General features: G+C 42.3%; 1 protein-coding gene across 3 annotated transcripts in view; it reads right to left on the reverse strand.

The window, feature by feature from the left end:
- The window catches only part of bcar1 (BCAR1 scaffold protein, Cas family member), a 106,261-nt gene that overhangs the window by 24,354 nt on the left and 56,807 nt on the right, over positions 1 to 25,100 (reverse strand). For 2 of the 3 annotated variants that reach the window (XM_035157692.1, XM_035157693.1), the window contains exon 2: positions 14,233 to 14,967. The exons of the other annotated variant lie outside the window; for it this stretch is intronic. In XM_035157692.1, the coding sequence (XP_035013583.1) occupies positions 14,233 to 14,967 (735 nt within the window). The remainder of the gene's footprint in view (positions 1 to 14,232; positions 14,968 to 25,100) is intronic. 3 annotated transcript variants of the gene reach the window in all.

Consider the following 25,100-nt stretch of genomic DNA (forward strand, 5'->3'; position numbering starts at 1 on the left):
GCTGTACCTTTTATTTTTATTTTCTTGTTTTGCTTTGGAGCAAGTGGAATTCAGCAGGGGGGAGTGAAACAGAGTCTGAATGGTATGTGATTCCACTTGCTAAAATTCATATAACATGATGCAAGGTTATCACTGAGGAATTGTTGGCTTAAGGGTGCCCCTCTCAGAAGAAGGTAGTACAACTGTTGGTGGTTCGAAAGCATTGCCAGTCTGTAAGTGACGAGCCCGAGGTGAGTTGCTGAGTGCAGAACTGTGTACAAATATTGTGTATTATGGCACTATGTCGACGATATCAACACATATGCCTTGTGACTCATGAGTTATGGGTTGGTTGTTTTACTTTTAAAGTAATACAATGTTCAAATAGTGACTTAATGCATTCCCTGCCATAGCTTGCTAGCCTCCGTGCTAACAACGTGCTGTTCTTTTGTTGCATGCTGTGTCTAAAACGTTTTTCGTTAAAAACAGTGTTTGAAACACACTAATAATGGTGTGCCATTGTAAACAGGAAGCAGATTCTCTGATCTACAGTTGGTTGCTTAGTTGCAGAAAATACTACGAATGTTGAACAGCAATGTAATAAAGAGCAGTTATATCTTGTTGATGAGGTGGGACTATTACTGACTGTAAAGGGTTAGCAACACTTGAAAGTCACGGCTGATAGCTGATAGCTGATAACCTTAACCCTCACACACATTTGTACTTCTATCGTAGTGAGGACACTCATTGGCATAATGCTTTCCCAAGACCCTAACCCTAACCTTAACCATATACACTAAATACCTTACCCTAACCTGAACCTAATTCTAACCCTAACGCTAAAACCAAGTCTTAACCCTCAAACAGCCCTTTGAAACAGTGAGGACCGGTCAAAATGTGCTCTCTTTCCAAAAATGTCCTCACTCTGTAGGGTCTATGCTTAAAATGGTCCCCACAAAGGTAAAAGTACAGGAAAACACACACATTTTGGAAGGGCACCACAACCATCCTTATTTATCTTTGACATCCATTGAACATATGTAAAAATCTTAATTCAGTCAGCACCACTTTCATAAAAAAAATATTTTCAATAATTGCGATAAGTTTCATTGGGCAGCATGGTTCTCTTCTGGGACATCCCTGCCCTTCCACGTATATACGTGGAAAGCCTGAGGTAAGGACAGCACACCTCTCAACCCTTTCCTGTGCATACATGGAACGTCTGAGGCAGGGAGGGCAACAGCATATGACCCCCCAAGTTAACATGCCAGACAAACCTCCCTGGCTTTTCGTGCTTTCTGGAAGTTCCAGCAGGAGAAGTAAGGAGGCATGACATGGAATAAGGCAAAAACCTACGCCAATAGATATGAGGTTACAGATGAAATTAATAGAGAAAGATCATACACTGTTGGCTGAGTTTTCAGCAGCTGGACTTGTGTTTCTTTTATTATTCTTCTTCTTCTCCTTTGTTCGGTTTATTGGCAGGTCGCAACCCACGTCAAGGGTTAGGGTCTACTTTACACTCGTAGTCTTTTAAGTACTGGGGGCTTTTCCTCTCTCTGTTGGGATAGCGTGTACTATGACTATCTCCTCCCTCACCTGTCTCGGTGTGTGTAGTTTCAGTGTGGGCTTCCTGTGTCCCTTTTAAACTTCGGTCTGTTACCTTATCTTTTGCCATGGGGATACAAATATCTTCCCATGAAGATCGTCATCGCTGGGGCGCTAGTGAGATGAGTGCAGTGTAGACGTGTTTTCTCGAGGCTCACACAGTTCTACTGATATAATCGCCTCTTTAATGCTAGACTCTACGTTTTTGCTCTAAGAATCTTCGCCGTCAGTTTATCTTTTCCTCCACCGAAAACGGACGTTAAAATGTCACTTAAAACTGCACGAGCCGGAAAAGGAGCTCGCCAGCTAGCCGAAGCTACCGCTAGCCGTGACCTCGCTAGCAAGAAACCCACAGACATGTCACTGCTCGAGGAGGATGAGCTCCCACCTATCTGGCAAAAACTGTCAAACAAGCTCCTGCAGTCCTTTAACGAACGGTTCGACCAGTTCAAACAGAGTTTTCAGAGTCTTTTCTCTGCCCAGCAAGTGCTCACGGAGAGGCTGTCCGCCACCGAGAATCAAGCCACAGACCACGAGCAGCGCAATCACGCCGTGGAAACTTCAGTCACTGAGTTACAGCGGGAAAACAAAAAACTAAGGGCCAAGCTGTGTGATTTAGAAGGGAGGCCCAGGCGCCAAAACATAAAGATTGTTGGCATCCCAGAAGGTGAAGAGAAAGGGAGGCCAACCGAGTCTCCAATTTGATTCCCAAGTTGCTGGGGGACGACAACTTCACTAAGCCAGTAGTCATCGACAGGGCGCACCGCACACAACAACCCAGACCATCAGAAGGCTCTCGACCCCGCACGATAATAGCACGGGTGCACCTCGCACAGGAAAAGGAAAAGATTCTACGGCTCGGGAGGCAGCAGTCAATGGAATACGAAGGAAACCGAATCTTGATTTTTCCCGACTATACAGCGGAGGTGATGGAGCAACGGCGGGGCTTCCGTGCAGTACAGTGCTGAGAGAGAAGGCGATCTGGCACTTGCTGCGGTTCCCGGCCAAACTCCACGTTCATCATCATGGGCAAGTGAAGGTATTTAACGACCCGGCTGAAGCGAAGAACTTCATTGAGCAAAAAATTCTCCCTGCTTTTTCAGCCGGTGGTCCCAGATGTGGATGAGGGTAACTCTGCTTCATTTGGGGAAGCATTGGGTGGGGGTTTTGTTCATGTACTTGTTAACTGTTAATTCAATTTTTTGTTTGTTGATGCTGCCTGCCAGGCTGAATGCTAAGTTTGTGTTTGCTTATAACGTAATTATTATTTTGTTGGCCGATGCTCAATCTCGTGTTTTTAAGTTATCATAAATGAGTAATATGATTTTCCGTTTTCAGTCATCCATAATTGATCCAAATGGCAGGTTTTTAATCCTAACTGGATATATAAATGTACTCCCCGTTACACTGGTAAATGTCTACGGGCCAAATACAGATGACCCTGCCTTCTTTCGTAAATTGTTCAATTTAATTCCTGATAATGACTTGATCCATATAATGATCGGAGGTGACTTTAATTGTTATCTTGACCCATATCTGGACAGACTATCCTCAGCTCCTCCCCCCAGTATTGTGGCTGTTAAAACTCTCAATAATTTGATGATGTCAAAGAAGGTGGTGGATATTTGGCGACTGAAACATCCATCTGATCGTGATTATTCTTTTTATTCTAATGTACACAAGTCCTATACAGGGATCGACTATTTTCTAGTCGACTCTAGACTGATCTCCAATATTGACAATGTCAAATATCACAATATAATAATATCAGACCATAGTCCGGTTGAGTTGAACCTCCGAATGTCCCTCCCCAGACAAGCCTATACCTGGCGTTTCAATCCCCTCTTACTCCAAGACCAAGCATTTCAAAAATACATAACAACGAATATTTCACAGTTTCTTGAGATCAATGACAACGGGGAGGTGAGTGACTCAACATTGTGGGAAACACTTCAAGCTTATATTAGAGGCCACATTATTTCTTATGAAGCTACATTGAAAAGGGCTAGGAGAAATAGATTGGAGGAGATTGATGGAGAATTGCTGGTTGCTGAACAGGTTTATAAAAGCTCTTTGCTCCAATCAGATTATAGTAATATTCTTAAATTGAAATATGAATTCAATTCCATTCTGGGGGAACAGATTGGTAAAACACTTCTCAAACTTAAACAGAGACACTTTGAGTTTGGCGACAAACTACAAAAGTTATTGGCAAGACAATTAAAGGGAGAACAAGCGAAACGAGCCATCTATAAAATTAAATCCAAATCTGGCCTGATGCTTACTGACTTGAAAGATATCAACAATCGATTTCAGGAGTTTTACTCAGATATTTACACGTCCAAATCGACAGCTACACAGGAAGACTTAAATCGTTTCTTCGAACCGCTTCAACTCCCACAATTGGATGCCGCCTTCAGGGGAAATTTGGACTTGGATTTCTCGTCATCTGAGGTACAGGAGGCAATAAAAGCATTCCCTTCTGGAAAGGCGGCCGGACCGGACGGGTTTGGGCCAGAGTTCTACAAGGCTTTTTAAAATGCTCTCACACCTATATTAATGAGAATGATTTGCGATACTTTTAAAAACAAGAGGCTCCCAGCCTCCTTGAGCGAAGCAAACATATGTGTCCTATTAAAAAAAGATAAAGATGAAACGGATCCTGGCAATTACAGGCCCATTGACCTGCTAAATTGTGATTTGAAAATAATAACAAAAGTATTAGCAAAAACGCTCGGCCACCATATAGCAAGCATAATCCACCCAGACCAAACAGGTTTTGTTCCAGAAGTACCTGTCTGGAACAAAACCTGTAATGTAATGTCCGCAAAATTTTAAATGTTATGTACGCTGTTCATGACAAAGAGGATAACCCTGCTATACTATCTTTAGATGCGCACTTTTGACATGATAGAGTGGCCCTATTTGATTGAGACTCTCAAAAAGTTTGGATTTGGGGATACATTAATAGAATGGGTCAAAATATTATATAATCATCCAAAATCCTTCATCCTTACAAATGGGGACAGATCCAAACCGTTCCCTTTGCAATGTGGTGTTCGCCAAGGGGACCCATTGTCCCCCTTGCTATTTAACATAGCGCTGGAGCCCCTGGCGATTGGAATTAGAGGACATCAAGACATTAAAGGTATCAAACTGGGAGGTATTGAGACCCGTGTGACCCTGTATGCTGATAACCTTCTCGTCTGTCTTGGCGACCCAGCATCCTCCATTCCCATCCTTCTTGAATATATAAACTCCTTCGGGAGTATTTCTGGTTATACCGTAAATTGGAAAAAGAGCGAATTTATGCCTTTGGTAGATAAATTCACTAACGACTTTTTGGAAAAACTGCCTTTCCTTGTAGTGAAAGATCGTTTCACGTATCTTGGCCTTAAGCTCACGAGAGATCCAAAACATCTTTTGAAATGTAACTTTACAGAATCAATAGAAAAACTCAAAGAAAATATTGAGTCCTGGAGAATATTGCCCCTACCCATGATAGGACGGGTAAACGCAGTCAAAATGGTAAGCTTACCTAGGTTTCTATATCTTTTTCAGAACCTGCCCATATATTTAAATGCATCCTTTTTTAAGAAGCTCGATTCTATCATAGTTTCTTTCATATGGGGTTACAAATCACACAGGATATCCAAGTTTCACTTACATAAGCCCACTAAAAAGGGTGGTCTCGGTTTGCCAATTCTGGAACACTACTATTGGGCAGCTAACTCCAGAGCTCTTACTTACTGGAATTGCAGCAGTGCAGAGAAGGACCCTTTGTGACTACAACTTGAGGCCTCTGCTAAAAATTAAAAAATTCCTCACTTCCTGCACTTTTGTTTTCCAGCCCTACCCTCATAGACAGGTCAATCCGACAGAACTTTACCCTAAAGAATTCTTTGCGAATATTAAACCAGATAAAGATTGCCCGCCGGGCCCCCAGTGTCTCTATACATGCACCAATTTGCCAAAACCACACATTCAAGCCTGGACAACTAGATGGGGTTTTTGCAGTTTGGAGAAAGAGGGGAATCAGAACTTTCCTAGATTTGTATATTGATGGCCAATTCGCTTCATTTAGTCAACTAAGAACTAAGTTTAATCTTCCAAACTCACATCTTTTTAGATATCTTCAAGCCAGGCACTATGTTCAGGAAAAGTGTCAAGACTTTAAGTCCCCCACCACCACTCACCCTCTCCTTGAAATTCTCTTGCTCCCTCCTGACTCCAAGCATCTAGTATCAAAATTTGTAGAATGTCTGGCTGATCAGGTTTCTTCTGACCTCATTAGGGAGGCCTGGGCTAGGGACCTGAATTCAGATATATCAGCTGAGCTCTGGGAAGTGGCAATGACTCGGATTAATTCTTCACGACATTCAGCCAAACCACGATCTGGCCATCCTTGGATGCTGTGCAGAGACTCTTAAACTTCCTTATGATACACAAACTGCTCTACACCTAGGGATGGTGGTCGCTAAGAAACTTATTCTTCTGACTTGGAAGTCTACTTCTCCACCCTGCTTTACATACTGGCTCAAGGAGATGTTGTCTGTTATACAAATGGAAAAACGGCGTCTCCACAAAGGCAACACACAGAAAAGATTTGAGAGAACATGGGGACCTGCTTTGGCACAGTCCAATATATCTTTAAGTCCACAGCAACTCTGACCTACCTGGCTACATCAGTTGATATAGTATATTACTCTGTTCACTTGTTCATGTTACTTGGCCCTATCTCCGAGATAAGGCTATTGTGAGAACATTCCTGAAAGACCATATATGTAATTGAGTAATCTGTCTGGCAGCTTTATTTTATTTTTTGTTGTTTGTTTGTTTGTTTTTTGCTATGTTTTTTTTAAATTTTTTAAATTTGTATTATGTCCTGTCAACACTTTCTTATATACCTGAAAATTGTAAATAAAGTATAAAAAATAAATTAAAAAAAGATCGTCATCGCTTGTCTGCAGATCTGTCTGCAGATCTGTCTTAGTCTGTCGATCGACTACACCTTTGTTTGGATTATAGACTAGATATGATGTTTTTGTCATACCCACAAAAATCCCCTTTTCACACTGTGAGTCTAACTTTCCAATATCTTCATCTTTGACAGATCATGTTTTGTCTTTGTCAGAATGTAATATGGAGTCCTACACGTCTATTATAGCATCTGTTGTGTATGACAGCAGCAGTCATTACAGCATGTGTCCACAATTGCTTTGGTAAGTTGCTCTCCAGTAACATGCATCTTGCCATATTAAAACATGTTCTCCAGTTCCTCTCAGCTGTCCCATTTTGATGGGCTGAGTAAGGTGCTGAGGTTTCATGTCTTATCACATTCTTACTGAGTAGCGACTGAAAGTCTGTTGCTGTAAACTCTGTGCCATTGTCTGATCTGATACGTTTGATTTTTCCATAAGGTGCCATATCAGCAATGAACTTCTCTGTGGCTTTGGTAGTATCACTCTTTGCCTTCAAGAAATACACAAACACTGCACCTGAATAGTCATCAGTAAATGCTAATGTGTATCTGAATCCGTTTTTTGCCTCTGGCTCAATAGGGCCAGCTAAATCAGTGTGCACAAGCTCAAGTGCTGCTTTTGCTCTTTCATCCGGTTCTCTGTTTCTACTCTGAACAAATTTCCCTTGCGTACAGATTTCACATTTCAGGTTAGACTTATCAATCTTGCCCTTGATTTTCATTCCCTCTGTTACCTTCTCAAGTTGTGACACATCATCATAGTTGCAGTGACCAAGTATTTCGTGCCAGGTATAAACATCATAACACCCATAACATACATCATCAGTTACATCGTCTTCAGTGTTTAGATAGTAAAGTCTATCGTACTCTTTAATGGCGAATTTTGTACCGTTCTTGTGTATGAGTTGGTTACATCCTTGGCGAAAGTTCACTTCAGCTCTGTTGGCTGTGGTTGCTTTGACAGAGAAAATGTCTTGTGGAGCGCCCCCTTCAGCATTGTAGTCACACGATGACCCTCCGTGTCCTTCAGGTAGATCTCTGCCTCACCTTTCTTCAAAGTGACACCGCTTGTTCTTGTTCCGTCAGCTAACTCCACAAAGGGGTATTTCGGCTGGAAAGTCTCATCAAACTTCTTAAACTTGTCAATATCCATGATTATGTGTGATGTTGCTCCAGTGTCTACCATCAGTCCTTTTGAGTAACACGGTGTAGGCCTCTTCTTTTTATCACCATCATCGCTGCCTTTGTCTTCCTCACTGGACTCATCCAAGATGGCCGCTTTCAGTCCGAGCAGTCGCATGTGGCCCAAAAACTTTGTCTCCCAAAGCTTGTAATTCTTTTTTATCTCTGTCGAAACATAATCGGTTCCATCGCTACCATCTCCACAATGTGAACTGACAAATGTTCTGACCTTCTCCTGTTCACAGAAACTTTTAAGTCTGGTATATTGAAACCAAAACCTGTTCTTCCTTAGTATGATGTTTGGATCCATCTGTATATACTGGAATGCATGTTTCGTATTATGTATGCAATCTATCTTCCACCAAAACTGCTATATTGCCACAATCTTTAGGTCCTTGCACTTTTTCCAGAAAGTAGAAATCAGTAGACACTGAGGGGAACAGCCAAGGTGGTGTTACACTGCTCCATGCAAAACACTCCCTCTTTACCCCTTCATTCTCTCAACATGAAATAAGTACCTTTGTTGTTGGATGTCTATCTTCAGACTGCCCCTGAAGATTTGCCCAGTAATTCATCATCAACTGTTTCTGCCTAAGATGCAAAGGCATTGCATTTCACCCACCACAACTTGAAGAGCCTACACAGGAGTTCATTTGAAAGCACGACAGCAGTCTCAAAGCTTGAGCTTGCACAACCTCCCACTTGTTTAACAATGTTTTAGGCGCTGAACCATAAGCGATAAAACCGTAGTCTAGAACAGATCTAACGAGTGTACATAAATCATTATCATTGATGACCTGCTCACTCCCCATTCTAACCCTGTAAGACATCTCATCACATTAATAATTTTTTTACATTTGGAGAGTACCTTGTGTATATGTTCATTTCATGTTGGTTGAGCGTCAAACCACACACCCCAAAACCTGAAGACTTTCTCTTGCTCTATTTATTGTCCATACATACTGCATACTATATATTAGCATATCAACACTTCTCTTTCTAGTGAACAGAAACGCTTTAGTTTTTTCCACTGAGAACTTGAAGCTTGAATTGAGATTTAGAATAGCCCTTAATAATATGGCACAATCATACCTAAAAGAGCTCAGCTTCAGTTTCAAGTTTTATTTGTCATGGATCAACAGTACAATGAAAGTTGTTGGACGAGAAGAAACGGGTCAGCTCAGCAGTACAATAATTAAATTAAAATAAAAGCAAGGTAGAAAGAGCTTATTATAAAAAAAGTTAAATACAAAACATATATACATTTAAATGTGCAGTGTGACATATGTTGCAAATGTGATAACAACTTTACTGTATGGAGTGTGTGTGAATAAGTTATTGCACGTGTATGTATAGTTATTGTTTTACAGTTATTTCACAATTTTCCAGAGGTGAGTGAGATTAAAAAACAAAAGTGCAAACAGGAAGGTAAGTAGATGTGCAGTGTTGTCATGAGTTGACTACAAGTTTTGAAACCCGATGGCCTGGTGGTAGAAACTGTTCTCAAGTCTGGTGGTGTGTGCAGCCCTGCTCCTGTATCATCTGCCACATGGTAACAGAGTGAACAGTCAGAATTCAGGCTTACTTGTCATCCCTAAAGTAGAGTAGGAGCAAGAGCTCCTCTCCTGTGGAATCATCTTCCAGTTTCAGTTCGGGAGGCAGACTCCCTCTCTACGTTTAACCCTTAGGCTTATGGACATTTTTGGCCATTTCAGTTTTCTTTTTTTTAAATTTTGGTTAATGCATATGGCTTGAAATTTTCCAAAGGTGAGTATTTTTTGTGGAATTAAAAAATGTCAACCTCTTTTTCTATGATATGTCTTTTTTTCACTGTGTAAAAGAAATAATACCTTTTAGCACCGTCGAGGCAAAATAAAAAATGGCTTTTTTTTTATCTCTCTGTTATTAGACCATTAAATAATAAGTTTTTATAATTTAACATCATATTGACCCACTTTCCCATATTTGGCATATAGGTAAAATACATACTATTTCCTGTCTCCTGTAGTGGCACTATTTCTGCATAATGAAACCTAATGTTTGCAACGGAAATAATGTGTGTGTGTTAAAATAGACTGAAGGTAGTGGTATGAGTAAAAAAAAAAAAGTGTTTGTGTGTTTGTGAAACATTTTGCAATTATTACACCTCCTTGCTCCCTGTCTTTCTCCCTCTATGTCTCTCTCACCTGCACAGAGCATCACCAATTCAACCACTCACACACACAAAAATGGGAGGGCCTTCACATGCATGTGCATATAGTAAACCACACCTCATATATTTGAGTATATTTTTTAATATGATTTACAGCATGCTGAGCTTTGTAGGTGTGTGTGTGTGTGTGTGCGGTGGAGTTTATGTTTGTGTGAGGGGTGTGTGTATGTGCATGTGTGTGTCAGTTTGTGTGTACATTTGTGTGTGTGCAGTTATGACAGTATCCAGAGGTAGACAAATCAGAGAAATAATATTGTGTAATGTTATAATTGCTCACTCCCTGTCTCTCTCCCTCTGTCTCTCTCACAAACATCCACACATCATCACCAATCACACCACTCACACACACAAACATGACGTGCACGTCTACATGAACACTCAATACAATATAACAACTGAAACCTAAATTTTGCTGTGAATTCCTGTATATGGGTTACAGCATGCTAAGCTTTCAGTGTATGTGCACGTGTAAGTGTGTGTGTGTGTATCTGTGCATGTGTGTGTGTTTGTGTGTTGCTAATCATTGACTTACCCAAGGCTGTGATGATCTCAAAAATATAGATAATAAATGAATAGTTGGTATTTTTGAATAGAACTGAAGTTGGGGAAAAATAAGTAATTACATGTAAAAAAACAGTATATATTATTTTTATGCAGTTTGGGGCGTAATGGGAGGAATTTTTCTTTTTACTACTACACAAAAAATAACAATGCAAAAACATGTGAAGGCTTATCAGTGACATATGCCAGTCTCTGTTAACCCTCCAAAAATAATCTCATTATGATGTAGTATATGGAAAATATTTCATTTCTTGTGCGTTTTTTTCCATAAAAAATGTGCAATAACATTTTTAAAACTGGCAGTATTTTAAGTGTTAAAATACTGAAAATGTATGAATATTTGATATTTATGACCCCGACTGAAGTTCCTTAAAAAAATGTTGTCATTAAAAGTGAAAAATAATCTTAATATATACATTTTTATAGGAATCTTTTTTTAAATGCAGCCCTAAGGATTAAGAGCAGGCTTTAAACCTTCCATTTTGACAAGCTTATAGTTTGAGCTGGTTCAGGTCTGTCTTGGACCAGCTCTTAGCTACGCCGCTATAGGCCTAGATTGTCGGCCATTGTAACATGTATTAAGGTCTCATTAATACATGTTACTGACTTGACTTCTTCCCAAGAGACCTTGTGCTTTATTGTTTACAGATCCAGGATCGCTGCTGCGGCCACCTCGTGGATTGTGATGGTGGATCGTAGATTATGATCGTGGCCCATAGATCATGGCAGTGGATGACGAATCAGAGATCATGATATCGGATGGTGGATGGTGGATGGTGGATGGTGGATCATGGATTGTTATCATAGTGGCAGCTGATCGTGGATCGTGATGGTGGATAGTGGAGATGCATCGTGACCGTAGAGGTGGATCATGATTGTTAATTGTGGATCGTGGTGGTGGATTATGGTCGTGGTGCCAGTTGATCATGGATTATAATTACACCAAGACTGCTTGATATACAATATGCCTACTCACATATCAGAATCGGGTTTATTGCCAAGTAGGCTTAAACATACATAGAATTTGCTGTGGTGTGTTTGTGTAATTATAAAGCCTACTGCCAGAGGGAAGTGGCTTAAAGAGTCCATGTCCAGGGTTGGAGGGGTGGGCCAAAGTGTCCTTGGCTGTAGCAGCAGCGTACCATACGGTAATGCATGAGATGAGGATAGACTCAATGATGGCAGTGGAGATTTTCACCATCATTGGCTTTGGCAGGTTGGACTTTTTCAGCTGCTGCAGGAAATACATCCTCTGCTCGGCTTTTTTGTTGAGGCCGATTTTCAGCTCCCACTTCAGGTCCTGGGTAATGAAACTGCCCAGAAAATGGAATGACTCCACGGTGTCCACTGGAGAGTCACACAGGGTGATGGGGGTGGGCCGGATTTGTCTCTTCCTGAAGTCCACAGTCATCTCCACTGTTTTGAGAGCACTGAACTCCAAGTTGTTGTCACTGCACCAGATAACCAGGTGGTCAATCTCCCACCTGTTAGCAGACACTTTCCCGCCAGAGATGAGTCCAATGAGGGTGGTGTCGTCCACGAACTTCGGGAGTTTGACGGACTGGTGACTGGAGGTGCAGCTGTTCGTGTACAGGAAGAAGAGCAGAGGAGAAAGAATGCAGCCTTGGAGGGATCCGGTGCTGATGGTCCAGGGGTCAGAGACATGTTTCCCCAGCTTCACGCGCTGCATACAATCAGACAGGAAGTCTGTGATCCACCTGCAGATGGAGTCAGGCATGCTGAGCTGTGAGAGCTTGTCCTAGAGCAGAGCAGGGATTATGGTGTTGAATGCAGAGGGGGAAGGGGGCACTGTGGTGGGTAGGTGTGGAGAGTCACAGACCCCTGCTGAGCTGGTGTTGGTGATGCTTTTGGATAGGGGCTGGTTGTCGTGGAGGATGGTGTCAGGTTTGTCCCATTGTCTTTCAAAACCACAGTAGAACTCGTTCAGCTGGTTGACCAGGCGCAGGCCGTTAATGGAGTGGGGGGCTGTAGTTGTTAATCTGTAAATTTGGCAGTGAACCAGGGTTTGTTGTTGTTCGACAATTACTGGGAATACCTCCTCCGTTTCAATTATCATTACTGCTCCCTTCATCTCTATCCAACATTTTCTTATGTATAAATACTTCAAACATTGACACACTTTTCAATTATGCTGAAAACTGTTTATTCTAATCAATGTTATAAATATTTTAGTTTTATTGATGTGTTCAGCTACATCTATTGCACTTCTGTCCATCCTGGGAGAGTGATCCCTCATATGTGGCTCTCTCTGAGGTTTCTACATTCTTCCCCTGGTTAATAAGTTTTTTTTTGGTAGTTTACTCTTGTTGAAGGTTAAGGACAGGGGATGTCGCACCTTGTTAAGCCATATGACTAATGACTAATTGTGATTTGTGAATATGGGCAATACAAATAAAATTTGATTGATTGATTAATTGATAATGTCTGAAATATATTTTCTCAGATTGACACCCCCTTCCATTATCTCACCAAACACAGTAATGAAACTGCACAGCTAAACATGTCGTAACTTCTGACACACCACTTCACAAGCAGATTAAGGGTTTGACATCATTGTTCGTGTTATGATCATTAGGTTGACACTATAGTACCCAGGTTGTATAATCCAGTATAATTCTTTTTACCTTACAGTATGAACATTTTGAGGAAATAAACTAAAAAAATTGATTTGAATTCTTTGACCAACATCAGAATAGGGGCTTGAGCTGAAATGGTCTGTATTACTTTGTCAGGATGGCAATGAATTCCCTAACTCAAAAAGGTTTTTCAACCAAGAAGAATGACTGACCTCGGGAGACGTATTGGCATTACATCATAGAATATCTTACATGGTAACAAGTGTACATTTTGGTCCAAAGTTTGGTGAAAGGCTGCAGGACAACATACCAAAAGATCACCAAAACAAATTATTTTCATAAAAAATCTCTACTGACTTTATCATTAAGTAGTCATTGCATTTCAGCTCCTACATATCAACTTATTATTAAGCAGTTAGAGACAGAGAGAGGAACATGAGAGGAGAAGAGTTTATGTGATAAGATGCAAAGTAGCAGCTGGACCTAACATCATCACACACGCATAACCAAACCCAACCCCCCCCCCACACACACGCACAAAGCCTGTCACCTGCAGTGAAGTGCTTACTCACCCAGTGATAAGATCAGAACTGTATTATTGACAATTTTATTATTTCACTGGTCCTCCTCTGCAGACACACGCACGAACACACACAAACACACATACGCACACAGCCTACAATCTATCTGAGTCCTCTGTCCTGTCCATCTCTGTCTCTCCATTGTCCTCTCCAGTCATTTCTTTCTCTTATAATGAACTGTTCAGCAAGTTGTTGCAGACACCGTGGTGTGCAGTGTGAAGACAAGATCTGCTCTGAGATTCTGTTACAAGGGCATCATTTTGTTTGTTATATTTTGGAATTACCCCTTATATTCAGTTCTTTCTGACTACCAATGATAATATAAATTTCTGAGTGGCTGGTGAATGCCATATGGTAAATGGTCAGTATTTATAGTGTTTTTCTTGATGATCACTCAAAGCACTTTAAAGTACAGTTTTGCCATTCACCCATTCACACACACATTCATACAGTGCATCTATAGGCAGCACTTTTCTCCATTTTTACTTCATTTTGTTTCTTCCCTTCTTCCTGCGTCTACCTATGACTTACCTTCCCCGGTGGCTTGTTGCTGCTCTCCCAGTTCTCCCAGGATGATGGCACCTGGTACAAATCCTGCCCTGCTCCTGTACTGCCAGTCAGGGCTGCTCCCTGGCCGGGCCCTGGGCCAAGAGAAGGGGGCACCTGGTAGATGTCCTTTGCAGGCCGCTGGTACTGTCTCTGCGCTAAAGCTGGTGCCTTACTGGGGGGTCCTGGCATGGCCAGTGGACTGGGTCCACCTGGGCCAGAGGGGACCTGGTAAAGACCATGGGAACTTGGGGATGGTTTTGGGCTGTGAGAGGGGGGCATCATATAGACAGAGTCAAGGTTGGGCTGTGAAGGACTGGGAGTGCAGTAGGTTGGGTGCATGGACGTGTACTGAGCTGAGAGAAGGGGCTTGTTGGCAAACCCGGAGGATGTAGCAATGGCAGCAGAAGAAGGAGCAAGGGTTTGTTTGGTGTAAGCACTCTGAGGGGGGAGGGGTCGCTGCACAAGGGAGGTGGAACAGGCGGCTGGATCTGGTGTGGAAGGCTTGGACTGTTGCTGCTGCTTGCTGTCATACATGCCGACCAGTATCTTGAGACGGTTGCCGGGGACGATGCCTTGGCGACCGTGGAGGGAGCAGAGCCACCAGCCATCCAGTCCCTGTGTGTCACGCTCCAACACAGTCATAATGTCTCCCTTGCGGAAGGACAGCTCATCCGGTGATTCAGCCACATTGTCATACAACGCCTTTGCCAACACATTCTGTAGATAGAGTAAAGATGGAAATATAAATATATTTTATATACATGGTCTATAATCCAATGTACTGTTATCACAATCACAAAGAAAGGAGATCACATTACTCCTGTCATAGCTTCTCTGCATTGGCTGCCTGTAAAATTCAGAAAGGAATTAAAAATCTAATTTAAACACATTCCCTGATTTTTAGATATCATGTTTAAGACAAACATACAAATGTGCTTTTTGAGGTCGCACTGACCTTGACCTTTGACCATGTACCACCAAATTCTATTCAGGTCGTCCTTGAGTCTAATAGAGTATTTCTGCCATATGTAATGAAATTCCCTTTGGGCATTCCTGACATTTCCTCAAGCTGATTTTAAAATGTCATGTTGAAGAAAAACAATCATAATTTGCGAGGCCACCGGGACCTTGACCTTTAATATTGGGCTACCAAAATCAAATCAGTTAATCCTTCAGTCCAAGTTAATGTTTGTGACAGATTTGAAAGGATATTTTCAATGATCTCTTCAACTAAGGTCAAGTAGTACTTCCTGATTAATATTCTTCAAAAGGTTTTCAGAATATGTCTTTCCTAACAGAATTGACAGACTTATCAAAAGATGACAAAGAGAGAGATAGTGGCTCTGATTTCTATAACTTGTGTTATTGATTAGTCTTTCCTCTGCTATTGTTATGTTAAATCTTGTGAACATACTTCATTTAAATTTTTTCTCATATCTTTGTGTTCCACCCCAACATAATGGGTAGACCATTAAAGAAAGCATAATCTATTAATCGACAATCTATTGATCAATAGTTGTTGGAACATTGTTGTGTTTCAAATTTTTTCACACAGTTGAAATTATATTTGTGCTTATTATTAAAATTGTACAAATGTAAATGTCTCAATTAGATCAATTGCAGACCTAGAGGCATTCCACAATTATATTGTGATGTAAGCAAGCAAGTGCTATGCCTTTAGTCACCTGCTTTATAAGGCAGGAGTATGCTTGCTGCTACAACTTCCACCGAAACAGACCAACGTTAAAAACTGCAAAAGGTAAAGAAATATATTTATATGCCGCTTTTCTAGTCTTGATGATTACTCAAAGTGCTTCACAGTACAGCTTTGCCATCCACCTATTCAGCACTTTCTCTCTCACACATCACTCATACACAGCCCTCAGGGGCAATTTGGGGGATCATTATCTTGCCCAAGGACACTTTGGCACATGGAATGGGAGTTCGGGATCGTACGAAGCGTCATCAAGTCTGCATGTCTGAAAAAAGCTTTAGTCATGGAGTCCCACAAGGTTCTCTACTTGGCCCAGTACTTTTGACTTTATACATGCTTTACGCAACATTATAAAAAAGCAGAAGGGCTGCACGATATTAGGAAAACATGCGATATGCGATAACGTTTAAGAGAGAGACGCACACATACACACACACAGAGCAGCGCTGTGTGTGTGTGTGTGCGCTGTTACTTCCCTCTGGTTCTGGAATCATAAATAAGCTTCATAATTCTTTTATATAATCAACCGCTCATATTGATGTATCTGTACAGGTGTAACAGGCCATAGTATACCCCCAGTCCGGACTATACCTGGGGTTAAAGGGGCCTAGGCTAGATTATACCCCGGGTATATTATGGCCTAGGCCAATTTATACTCCGGGGTATAAATTGGCCTAGGCCAATTCATACCCCTCAGGCCAGATTATACCCCCATGATATCAGTAGTGTTGAGTGATATACACAAGAATTACTTAATTTTTCAACATTTTATTGGGGGTTCAGCTTTGTCAGGTAAATTAAGTGAGAAAGCTAACTGACTTAAATCTTAAAACTCTAAAACATAGACTTTTATTACTTCAACCAGAAAAACAGAAAAAATATTAGACTTCCACAAAGATCAAAGATTACTACGTCCTAAAACTTCAACTTCTAAGACTAGCAAGTCCTCGCTACAATATACATGTTCAAAGTTAAACACTGATAACAACATCAAAACATCCACAAAGATCAAAGATTACTACAACACTTCTCAGTAGTGTTACCCCTCTGGGCACTGCCTGGAGGGGTATAGTCTGACCTAGGCTATTTTACACCCCCGGGTATAGTTTGGCCTAGGACAGTTTATCCCCTGGGGTATACTCTGGCCTGTATGGCCTAGGCTATTTTACACCCCCGGGTATAGTTTGGCCTAGGACAGTTTATCCCCGGGGTATGCTCTGGCCTGGGCCAAACTATACCCGGGTTTAATCTGGGCGGGGGTTAATTTGGCCTGTTACACCTGTACAAACATGATCACTAGAAGTTTCCACAGTAGAATTTAGTTGGAGCGAGATTTGATGTAGACGTGTCGCTCCATCAAATCTCAAATTCTCTGTTTTCTCTTCTTGTTCTTTTCTTCCGACAATGATTCATTGACGGAAAAACCCTGTCAATGATCTGATTGTCTTTCATTTGTCATCTAGGGCAGCAAGGCTCCATCTGATCTGCCAAATATATTGACATGCCGTAAATGTGTGGCGCATGGATCATCATTTATCGCAGATTTTGCAGTCTTTTGCGATACGTCTATCGCACAAATTGATATCGCGATGAAGTTAGATTTTCAATATATCATGCAGCCCTATAAAGCACCACATACATTTCCATTATTATGCTGATGACATCTAGCTGTACTTGTTAATGAAGACTGATGAATCTAATCAGTTACTTAAACTTCAGTAATGCCTCCAGGACATTCGGACCTGGATGACCCATTCACTTTTTACCTCTAAATTCAGACAAAACTGAAGTCATGGCCCTAGGTAGACCAGCCAGGAGGGAGTTGCAATAGTCTAGGCATCTAGATATTGTAAGGGGTACAATACTGTAAGAGATTTGTATCTCGTTCCTCGTTGTCCCAGTGGGATTGCAAAATTGCCACTACAATTTGGGGGCTTGTCCAGGATGTCTAACTCATACCTTCTTCCGACCACTTTCGGTATAAATTCTGTGTGCAGTCGGTTAAGGGATTTTAATCGCCCAAGAGCCAAGTTGTCTACCTCTCCTGAGGGCAGGTCGTAATCGACTCCCAGGGTGAGTAGAGGCGACTTGTGAGATCGTGGGGTGGAGAGAGTTTGATACGGCATCTCATTTTTTTAAGGAGGATACATTATTGAAGACCACGGGAGAGACGTCTAAGGTAAAGAGTGACATTACGTAGGGGGGACGACCCATTGATAAAGGAAATAATGAATAATATCAATGATTGTCAGGTCTGAGAGATATCTGTGTTTGCTGGTAAGTGAGAGACTTCAAATGAATATCAAAATGGGAAAAATTAATAGCAAACCTTTGACTGACAAGTCTGATCTAATGGGATGTGCAAAAGCGATGTGTGAGAAACATGGTGATGACTCCTGTAAACAGCTTCCGTCGTGGATAGAGAAGTTTTGATTTCCTGAGAATGGTGGTCTTAGTATAAATCAAATACAATTAATTTGGAAAATATGAGAAAATGAAGGGTAAGACCAAAATAAATTGGATAGCATTTATGATGTGGAGAAGTGAATCAGAAAAAAAGAAAGAAAAAGAAACAGACAGCAAAGTAGCGATCAGGGGTGCAAGAGGGAGGGGAGGGAAACTCATCAATATCCTCAGCTCTCACATTCACAGAAAGAACTGGATCTCTTTCCTGCCTCAGCCGCACATCAGAGTCATCTGAACTAACAGCCTGCTAACTCATACGGGGACATCCAAGGACTGTCAGCCGCAACAGAACATACCACATCAGGCGCAGCGCTCCACCCCCATATCACTAGAATATGGGAGAGGCCGCTGCAACCCTCGCCGCACAAGATAGACTCGGGTCGGACAGTCCCATATCCACAAGAAAAAGAGCATGAGACATCCACAATCTTCCAATGATTGAGGTGCCTAATCCAAGAACAGACAGTAGCTATGTCTGCAGAGCCTGGACACCAGAGAAGATGTGCTTAATTTCCAGTGAACTGCCAGACATAGCCACACAAGCAGGGGCTGCAGTTGTTGAAGTACGGGCCCAAATTGTAACAGCAGTACAGGCCGAATTTGAGAGAAACCATGAGTTACTTGCTTCACAGCATGAAACTGAAATGGGGCAGAGTACAAGGAGACTGGCCAGAGACAGACATGCGCTATGACTGGAGTACAGATGCTGTGGATCGCGAACATGTGGAGAGACTCTCTGAAAGGATTAAAAATACTTTCCCAGCCACCATGAGATGGGGAGCAATAAAAGAGTGTAAACAACAGCCTGGTGAAGCGGTGGCTGAGAATCTGATCAGATTGATAAAAGTCTTCAAAGAAAACAGTGGAATGGTGTCACCAGCAGACCCTGACCACTGGGCAAGAAACTGCAGAGATTCATGCAATACAGGTCCGCGGGACAACAGATGCTGGAATTGTGGAGATCCTGACCACTGTGCGAGGGACTGTAACAGAACAAGGATGAAAAGGGGATCCACTGGACCACCAGGCGGTGTAACTATCACTTATCCCAGAGGCTACACAGAGAATAAGGCATGAGTAGCGGCAGAGGTGGAGGAGACTCCAGATTCAGGTTACGCACCCCAGGCACCACACACACACGTACACACGGGTACAAAGAAGTGCTTAACATGACAAAAATAAGTGGATCTGAAGTTTTACCTGAATCAAATCTACAGGTAGCAGGCAAAAATATCACATTTCTGGTTGATTCTGGTGCCACTTTTTCGGTTAAATAAAACAAAGTGAATTTCCAAGTCCTCCAAAATTGAGTGGTAGATATATTGACACTGTTAGGGCATCAGGCACCACAATACCAGAATCATATACCACAATACTGTCTGTACCCACAACAGATAGGGATCTAAAAAAATTAAATAGAACATTCTTTCCTTTTGCCTGGTAAATTTGTTAGCAAGAGACCTAATGTATGCTTTAGGCTTGATTTTGCATTGTACAGAGGAATGCGTTAAAGTCACCAGATCAGATATCCCAGGTCAATACAACTAGAACATGGTAAGCCACTGTACATATACCAATGGGACCTGTTACCCTCAGGGCCCAGGTCCATAAACTCAGATCTGCTTGAAATAGCGCACACACACATGACGTCGAAGCAAATGTTCATGCAAGCATCTGATTTTAAATGCACAGCCACAATTAGTGAAGGACCAGACACAGAGTTTAAAAAAAATAATAATCTGGTTCCAGGAAGATAAAGAAAGCGATTTTATAACTAGTGATTGGGTGTATTACAATAATGAAAAGTTCACATTGACTGTTGTGTTGACCCCCGCAGTAGCCAAATTCTTTAATGTACATACAGTAACTCATCACCAAATGTGTCTCTAGCTAAAACAAATGATGTACAGTGAAAAATTTGGCACACTGGGTCACTGTGTTTACAAGATTGGACATGGGGGAATAGGGGAGAAGGAATTCAATATACCCCCCGAATGCAAACATACCGATGCCCATTTCAGAGCACTTCAGAGAAGAACTGGGCAGCTAGCACAAACTGCTAAATTTAAACAAAAGGGTTAAGGAAATTTTTCTCAGGTAATCATTGACTCATCAGAGTTACAAGAAGTGCAACAAAAGCTATGGACTAAAGATAAGTATGATGTGGGATTAGTTAAAGGGACTGAACCTCTCCATGTGACACCTAGAAGCACATACCGCCCATGTCGAGCACAATACCCACTCAAACAAGGGGCAGTAGCAGGGATAACACCAGTATTTAAAAGCCTGTTAAAAACCGGAGTCATCGTTCACCAGTACTCACCAGTAAGAACACCTATTTTTCCAATTAAAAAAAATAAGGCCAAAAATTCAACCAGCAGAGTTGAGGTTCGTGCAGGATTTGCAGGCTGTCAATGCAGCAGTTCATGCACGACCACCCATAGTGCCCAATCCACACAACATACTTTCACAAGTTCCACCAGAAAGCACGTGGTTCTCAGTGGTTGATTTGGCTAGTCCAGACTCTCAGTATTGGTTTGCTTTCACATCCCAGGGCAAATCATATACATTCACATGTATGCCCCAAGGTTTTGTATAATCCCCTGCAGTCTTGAGGACTTGCAGTTACCAGCTGGAAGCACTGTATGTTGATGATTTGATGAGTTCACCAACAAAACAGGCCTGTAAATTTGACACAGTAGCAATGCTAAAATATCTTGCAGACCAGGGGCACAAGGCCAGCCTGGCTAAGCTGCAATTTGTCCAGAAAATTGTAACTTTCCTAGGTCATGAAACCTCTAGCAGCGGTAAAACATTGAGCTCAAAACAAGTGGAAGCCATCCAGAAAAGGCGATAATCACCTCACTACATTGTAGGATATCAAGAGGTCACATTGTTAGTGCCACACTCTGTATCTTCTATTCTGCTAGAGCAAAAACAGCTCATTTGTCTCCAGCACGCTGGCTGAGATACAATAATATTATTTTATCTCTGCCTAATATCCAAGTCAAACACTGTAAAGCACTAAATCCTGCTACTTTACTCCTCACCATAGATGATGGTGAGCCACAATCTATTAACTAGTAATATTTGTCTGTAAGTGTGAAGCTCACACAAAAGGTAATGATTCTGTTTCAACAGGTAATGCTCAAGCAGATACAGCAGCAAAGGAAGAGGCTCAACAAACCAACATACTGCAAATGTCACAATTGATTGACACCCCTCTTGCCTCTCTCACAGGTTTAGCAGAAGCACAGAGCCATGCTGACAAAAAGGAGAAAGCAGCCTGGAAAAGGGCTGGATGTTAATAATGTATGGCAATCTGAGGACCAACGTCCCTATCTGCCCTAATGGTGGGCGTGCGAGCGAGCGTATTGCGCCAGGAAACAGACTGAAAAATGATTTTAAACGATATAAATGACATATTTGATATGATATAAATGATCAAATATGCATCCCATACTTTGTATTCCCCTTCTGTTGTCCTGGAGTTTTAATTTTCCCAATTTTCCCAATCACATAATTAAATGTCCCCCTCTGCCCATCCACTACAGCCACACAAGCAGTCATATAGATAAAAAGAGAGAGGGGGCTAAAGGCTTGCTTGGAGAATACGTCATTTACCCCCGACACCCGACATTGAACGGGTTACATACAACAACAAGCGGAGAATCGCGGGCTGACCGGCGCGGAGAAATGCGGGTCCAGTATGCACATGCGCAACAGGTACTACATACAAACAGCAGAGACAATGTCGGCAGCGTCGGCTGTGTGGGATTTCTTCACTGTCTCAGAGAAAGATCGCCGTTTAGCAATTTGCAAGACATGTTCAGCCGACATTTCAAGAGGGGGTAATACCACCAAGGATTTCAACATGGCATCTAAAGTTACACTTGTCACTTTTTCTGTTTTTCATATTATTCAAGTAATAAACAAATATCGGTATCGCTATCGGCTAGATTGTTGTTTTAAATATCGGTACCGGTATCGGCCAAGAATTTCCATATCGGTGCATCCCTAGTGATAATGGAACTCTTTAAAGGGGACATAGCATGCAAATTCCACTTTGTTAGTGCTTCTACAGGTTAATGTGGGTATCTGGCATGTCTACCAACCCAAAAACTCTGGGGAAAAAACACTTGCGCGTTTTGTTATAGTTCCTCTAAGTCAGAAACGTCATGCTTAAGCGACTCGATTGCGCTTCCTGGGTTTTGTGTCGTAACAAGGAACTGGAAGTCTCCCTACATGGTCTTGGCCCCCGCCCCCACACTCGTTACTTCCGGGTTTACACCGGAGGCTGCGAGGCAGCGCAGCGCCGTTCCCAAGCACGCAGCCGCCGGGCTGTTCACACAGGACGAGCATTTCTCCGCTGGTCAGCCCGCGATTCACTCACATGTGGCATTTGTCTGGATCGTTGGGACCGGGAGGCTGCAGCAGCTGCTCGGGAGCGACCGCCGCTCTCCCGTGCGTGAGCTGGAATTAGGTCAGCGCCACACAGCCAGCAGTGTGGAGGACTTCCGCAGTGTTCAGCGCTACTGTAACCCCGAACCCTGACATTCAACGGGTACAACAACAAGCGGAGAAAGCAGAATCGCGGGCTGACCTTATATATACAGTCTATGGGGCTGACCAGCGGAGAAATGCTCGTCCCGTGTGAACAGCCCGGCTGCGTGCTTGAGAACGGGCGCTGCGCTGCTCGCAGCGCTTCCACACTGCCAGCTGTGTGGACTTCCGCAGTGTTCAGCTCTACTGTAACCCGGGTTACAGTAGTTACGCGGGTTACAGTAGAGCTGGGTACACTGACGGAAGTCTGCCACAACAGCGCGCGCCATTCTCTGCGCGCAGCCGCCTGGCTGTTCACACGGGACGAAAGAGCATTTCCGCGCTGGTCAGCCCCATAGACTGTATATATAAGGTCAGCCCGCGATTCTGCTTTCTCCGCTTGTTGGTGTACCCGTTGAATGTCGGGGTTCGGGGTAAATGATGGTCTTCATAGCCCCCCACCCCTCTCTTTCTCTCTCTGTCTGTCTGCTTGTGTGCTTGTAGTGGATGGGCAGAGGGGACATTTAATTATGTGATTGGGAAAATTAAAACTCCAGGACAACAGAAGGGAATACAAAGTATGGGATGCATATTTGATAATTTATATCATATAAAATATGTAATTTATATCGTTTAAAATCATGGGGGGAGAGGGGGAGGGGGGAGCTGGCTCATTAGCATTTAAAGGAACAGGCACTCAAAACAGGTCACTCTGTGGAGGGCTGTTTTATACAGGGTAAAAAGGGTGCTGTTTGAAATGATCCTTGTGGTATTTTGACCAAAGTATGTTACAGACATTTCATTAAGACCCCAAGGAACCATATCAACTTGTGGTAAAATGGGCATGCTATGTCCCCTTTAAGTAAATAATGCAATTAATCAACTTTCAACATTTTTAGGTATAAATCTGAAACAGCATTGTACCCATCGTCCACAGAGTGGTGGAGCAGTTGAAAGAGAAAATGGAACAATTAAAAACAAAATGCTGTGATGAGAAAAGACTCACATGGATAAAAGCACTACCACTAGCCTTTTACACACAGGTGAAAGCAGCACTCACGCAGCCAGAAGAGGGCCAGTTTCACAACCTGAAACCAGGAGACTGGGTGCTGATAAAGGACCTGAAGAGGAAGCACTGGAGAAAACCCAGATAGATAGGACCCCATCAAGTGCTTCTCACCACACCTACGGCAGTTAAGGTGAAAGGAAGAACCAGCTGGACACACGCCAGCCATTACAGAAAGGTGCCGCCACTTGAGACGGAGGCCCAGGGAGAGAGTCCTGCTCCACTCACAGACGAGGAAGAGAAGCAGACGAAAGAAGCCTGTTCTCACTGAGGTTTAAAAACCCACCAAGAACCAACAGATGCTGCAGACCAAGGAAGAGACAGAAGAAAGAAGTCGGAAGGAAGTTCAGAAGGGCAACAGATAAGAACATTTAATTAACACAGTGACTTATAACATTAAAATATCAATGCCTGACAACAGACCCCAGCACCCCTTTAGGGGAACAGGTTGTGGTATTGGAGGAACATGTTGCCTTACAATATTAGTCCTTGTAATTGTGGTCCCAATTGTATTTTGTCTTGAAAAAAAACAAAACAGTGCCAATGTCAGTACAATTACACTGCTTCACTTGCAACTCAGGAAAAGTTCTAGATCTAATGTTGATGAAAAACCAATGTCTTTTCTATGCAAACGTAACACTTGTGATAGAGATAACTGTAGTTTGGCCATCAACCCCATGGTTTATCCTAGTCACCCAAACAAAGTGTATTGGTCATGGATAAACAACAAACATCATCAAATTAAAACATGCAGAACAGAAGACTGCACCCTGCTCGTAAATAGATCACAACACAGCTAGATGTCTGTAACAATCTGTAATCTGGTGTCAGAAAGACAAGAAACAACCTACATGCCATATAGACGGAGATTGGCCACTAGGGCACCAGTCACAATTTTATAAAAACATAACAAAGTCCACACCTCCTGCAAATAAACAATACAAGCGAGTGAGACGATACATAATCGATGAAGGCAATTTAGCCATCACTATGATACAGGAATGGGCTACTGCCCATAACATTACTGATTGCTGGATCTGCCAACATTTACCTGCATCATCA

The sequence above is a fragment of the Hippoglossus stenolepis genome, chromosome 5, assembly GCF_022539355.2.
Source record: "Hippoglossus stenolepis isolate QCI-W04-F060 chromosome 5, HSTE1.2, whole genome shotgun sequence".
Lineage (NCBI taxonomy): Eukaryota > Metazoa > Chordata > Actinopteri > Pleuronectiformes > Pleuronectidae > Hippoglossus > Hippoglossus stenolepis.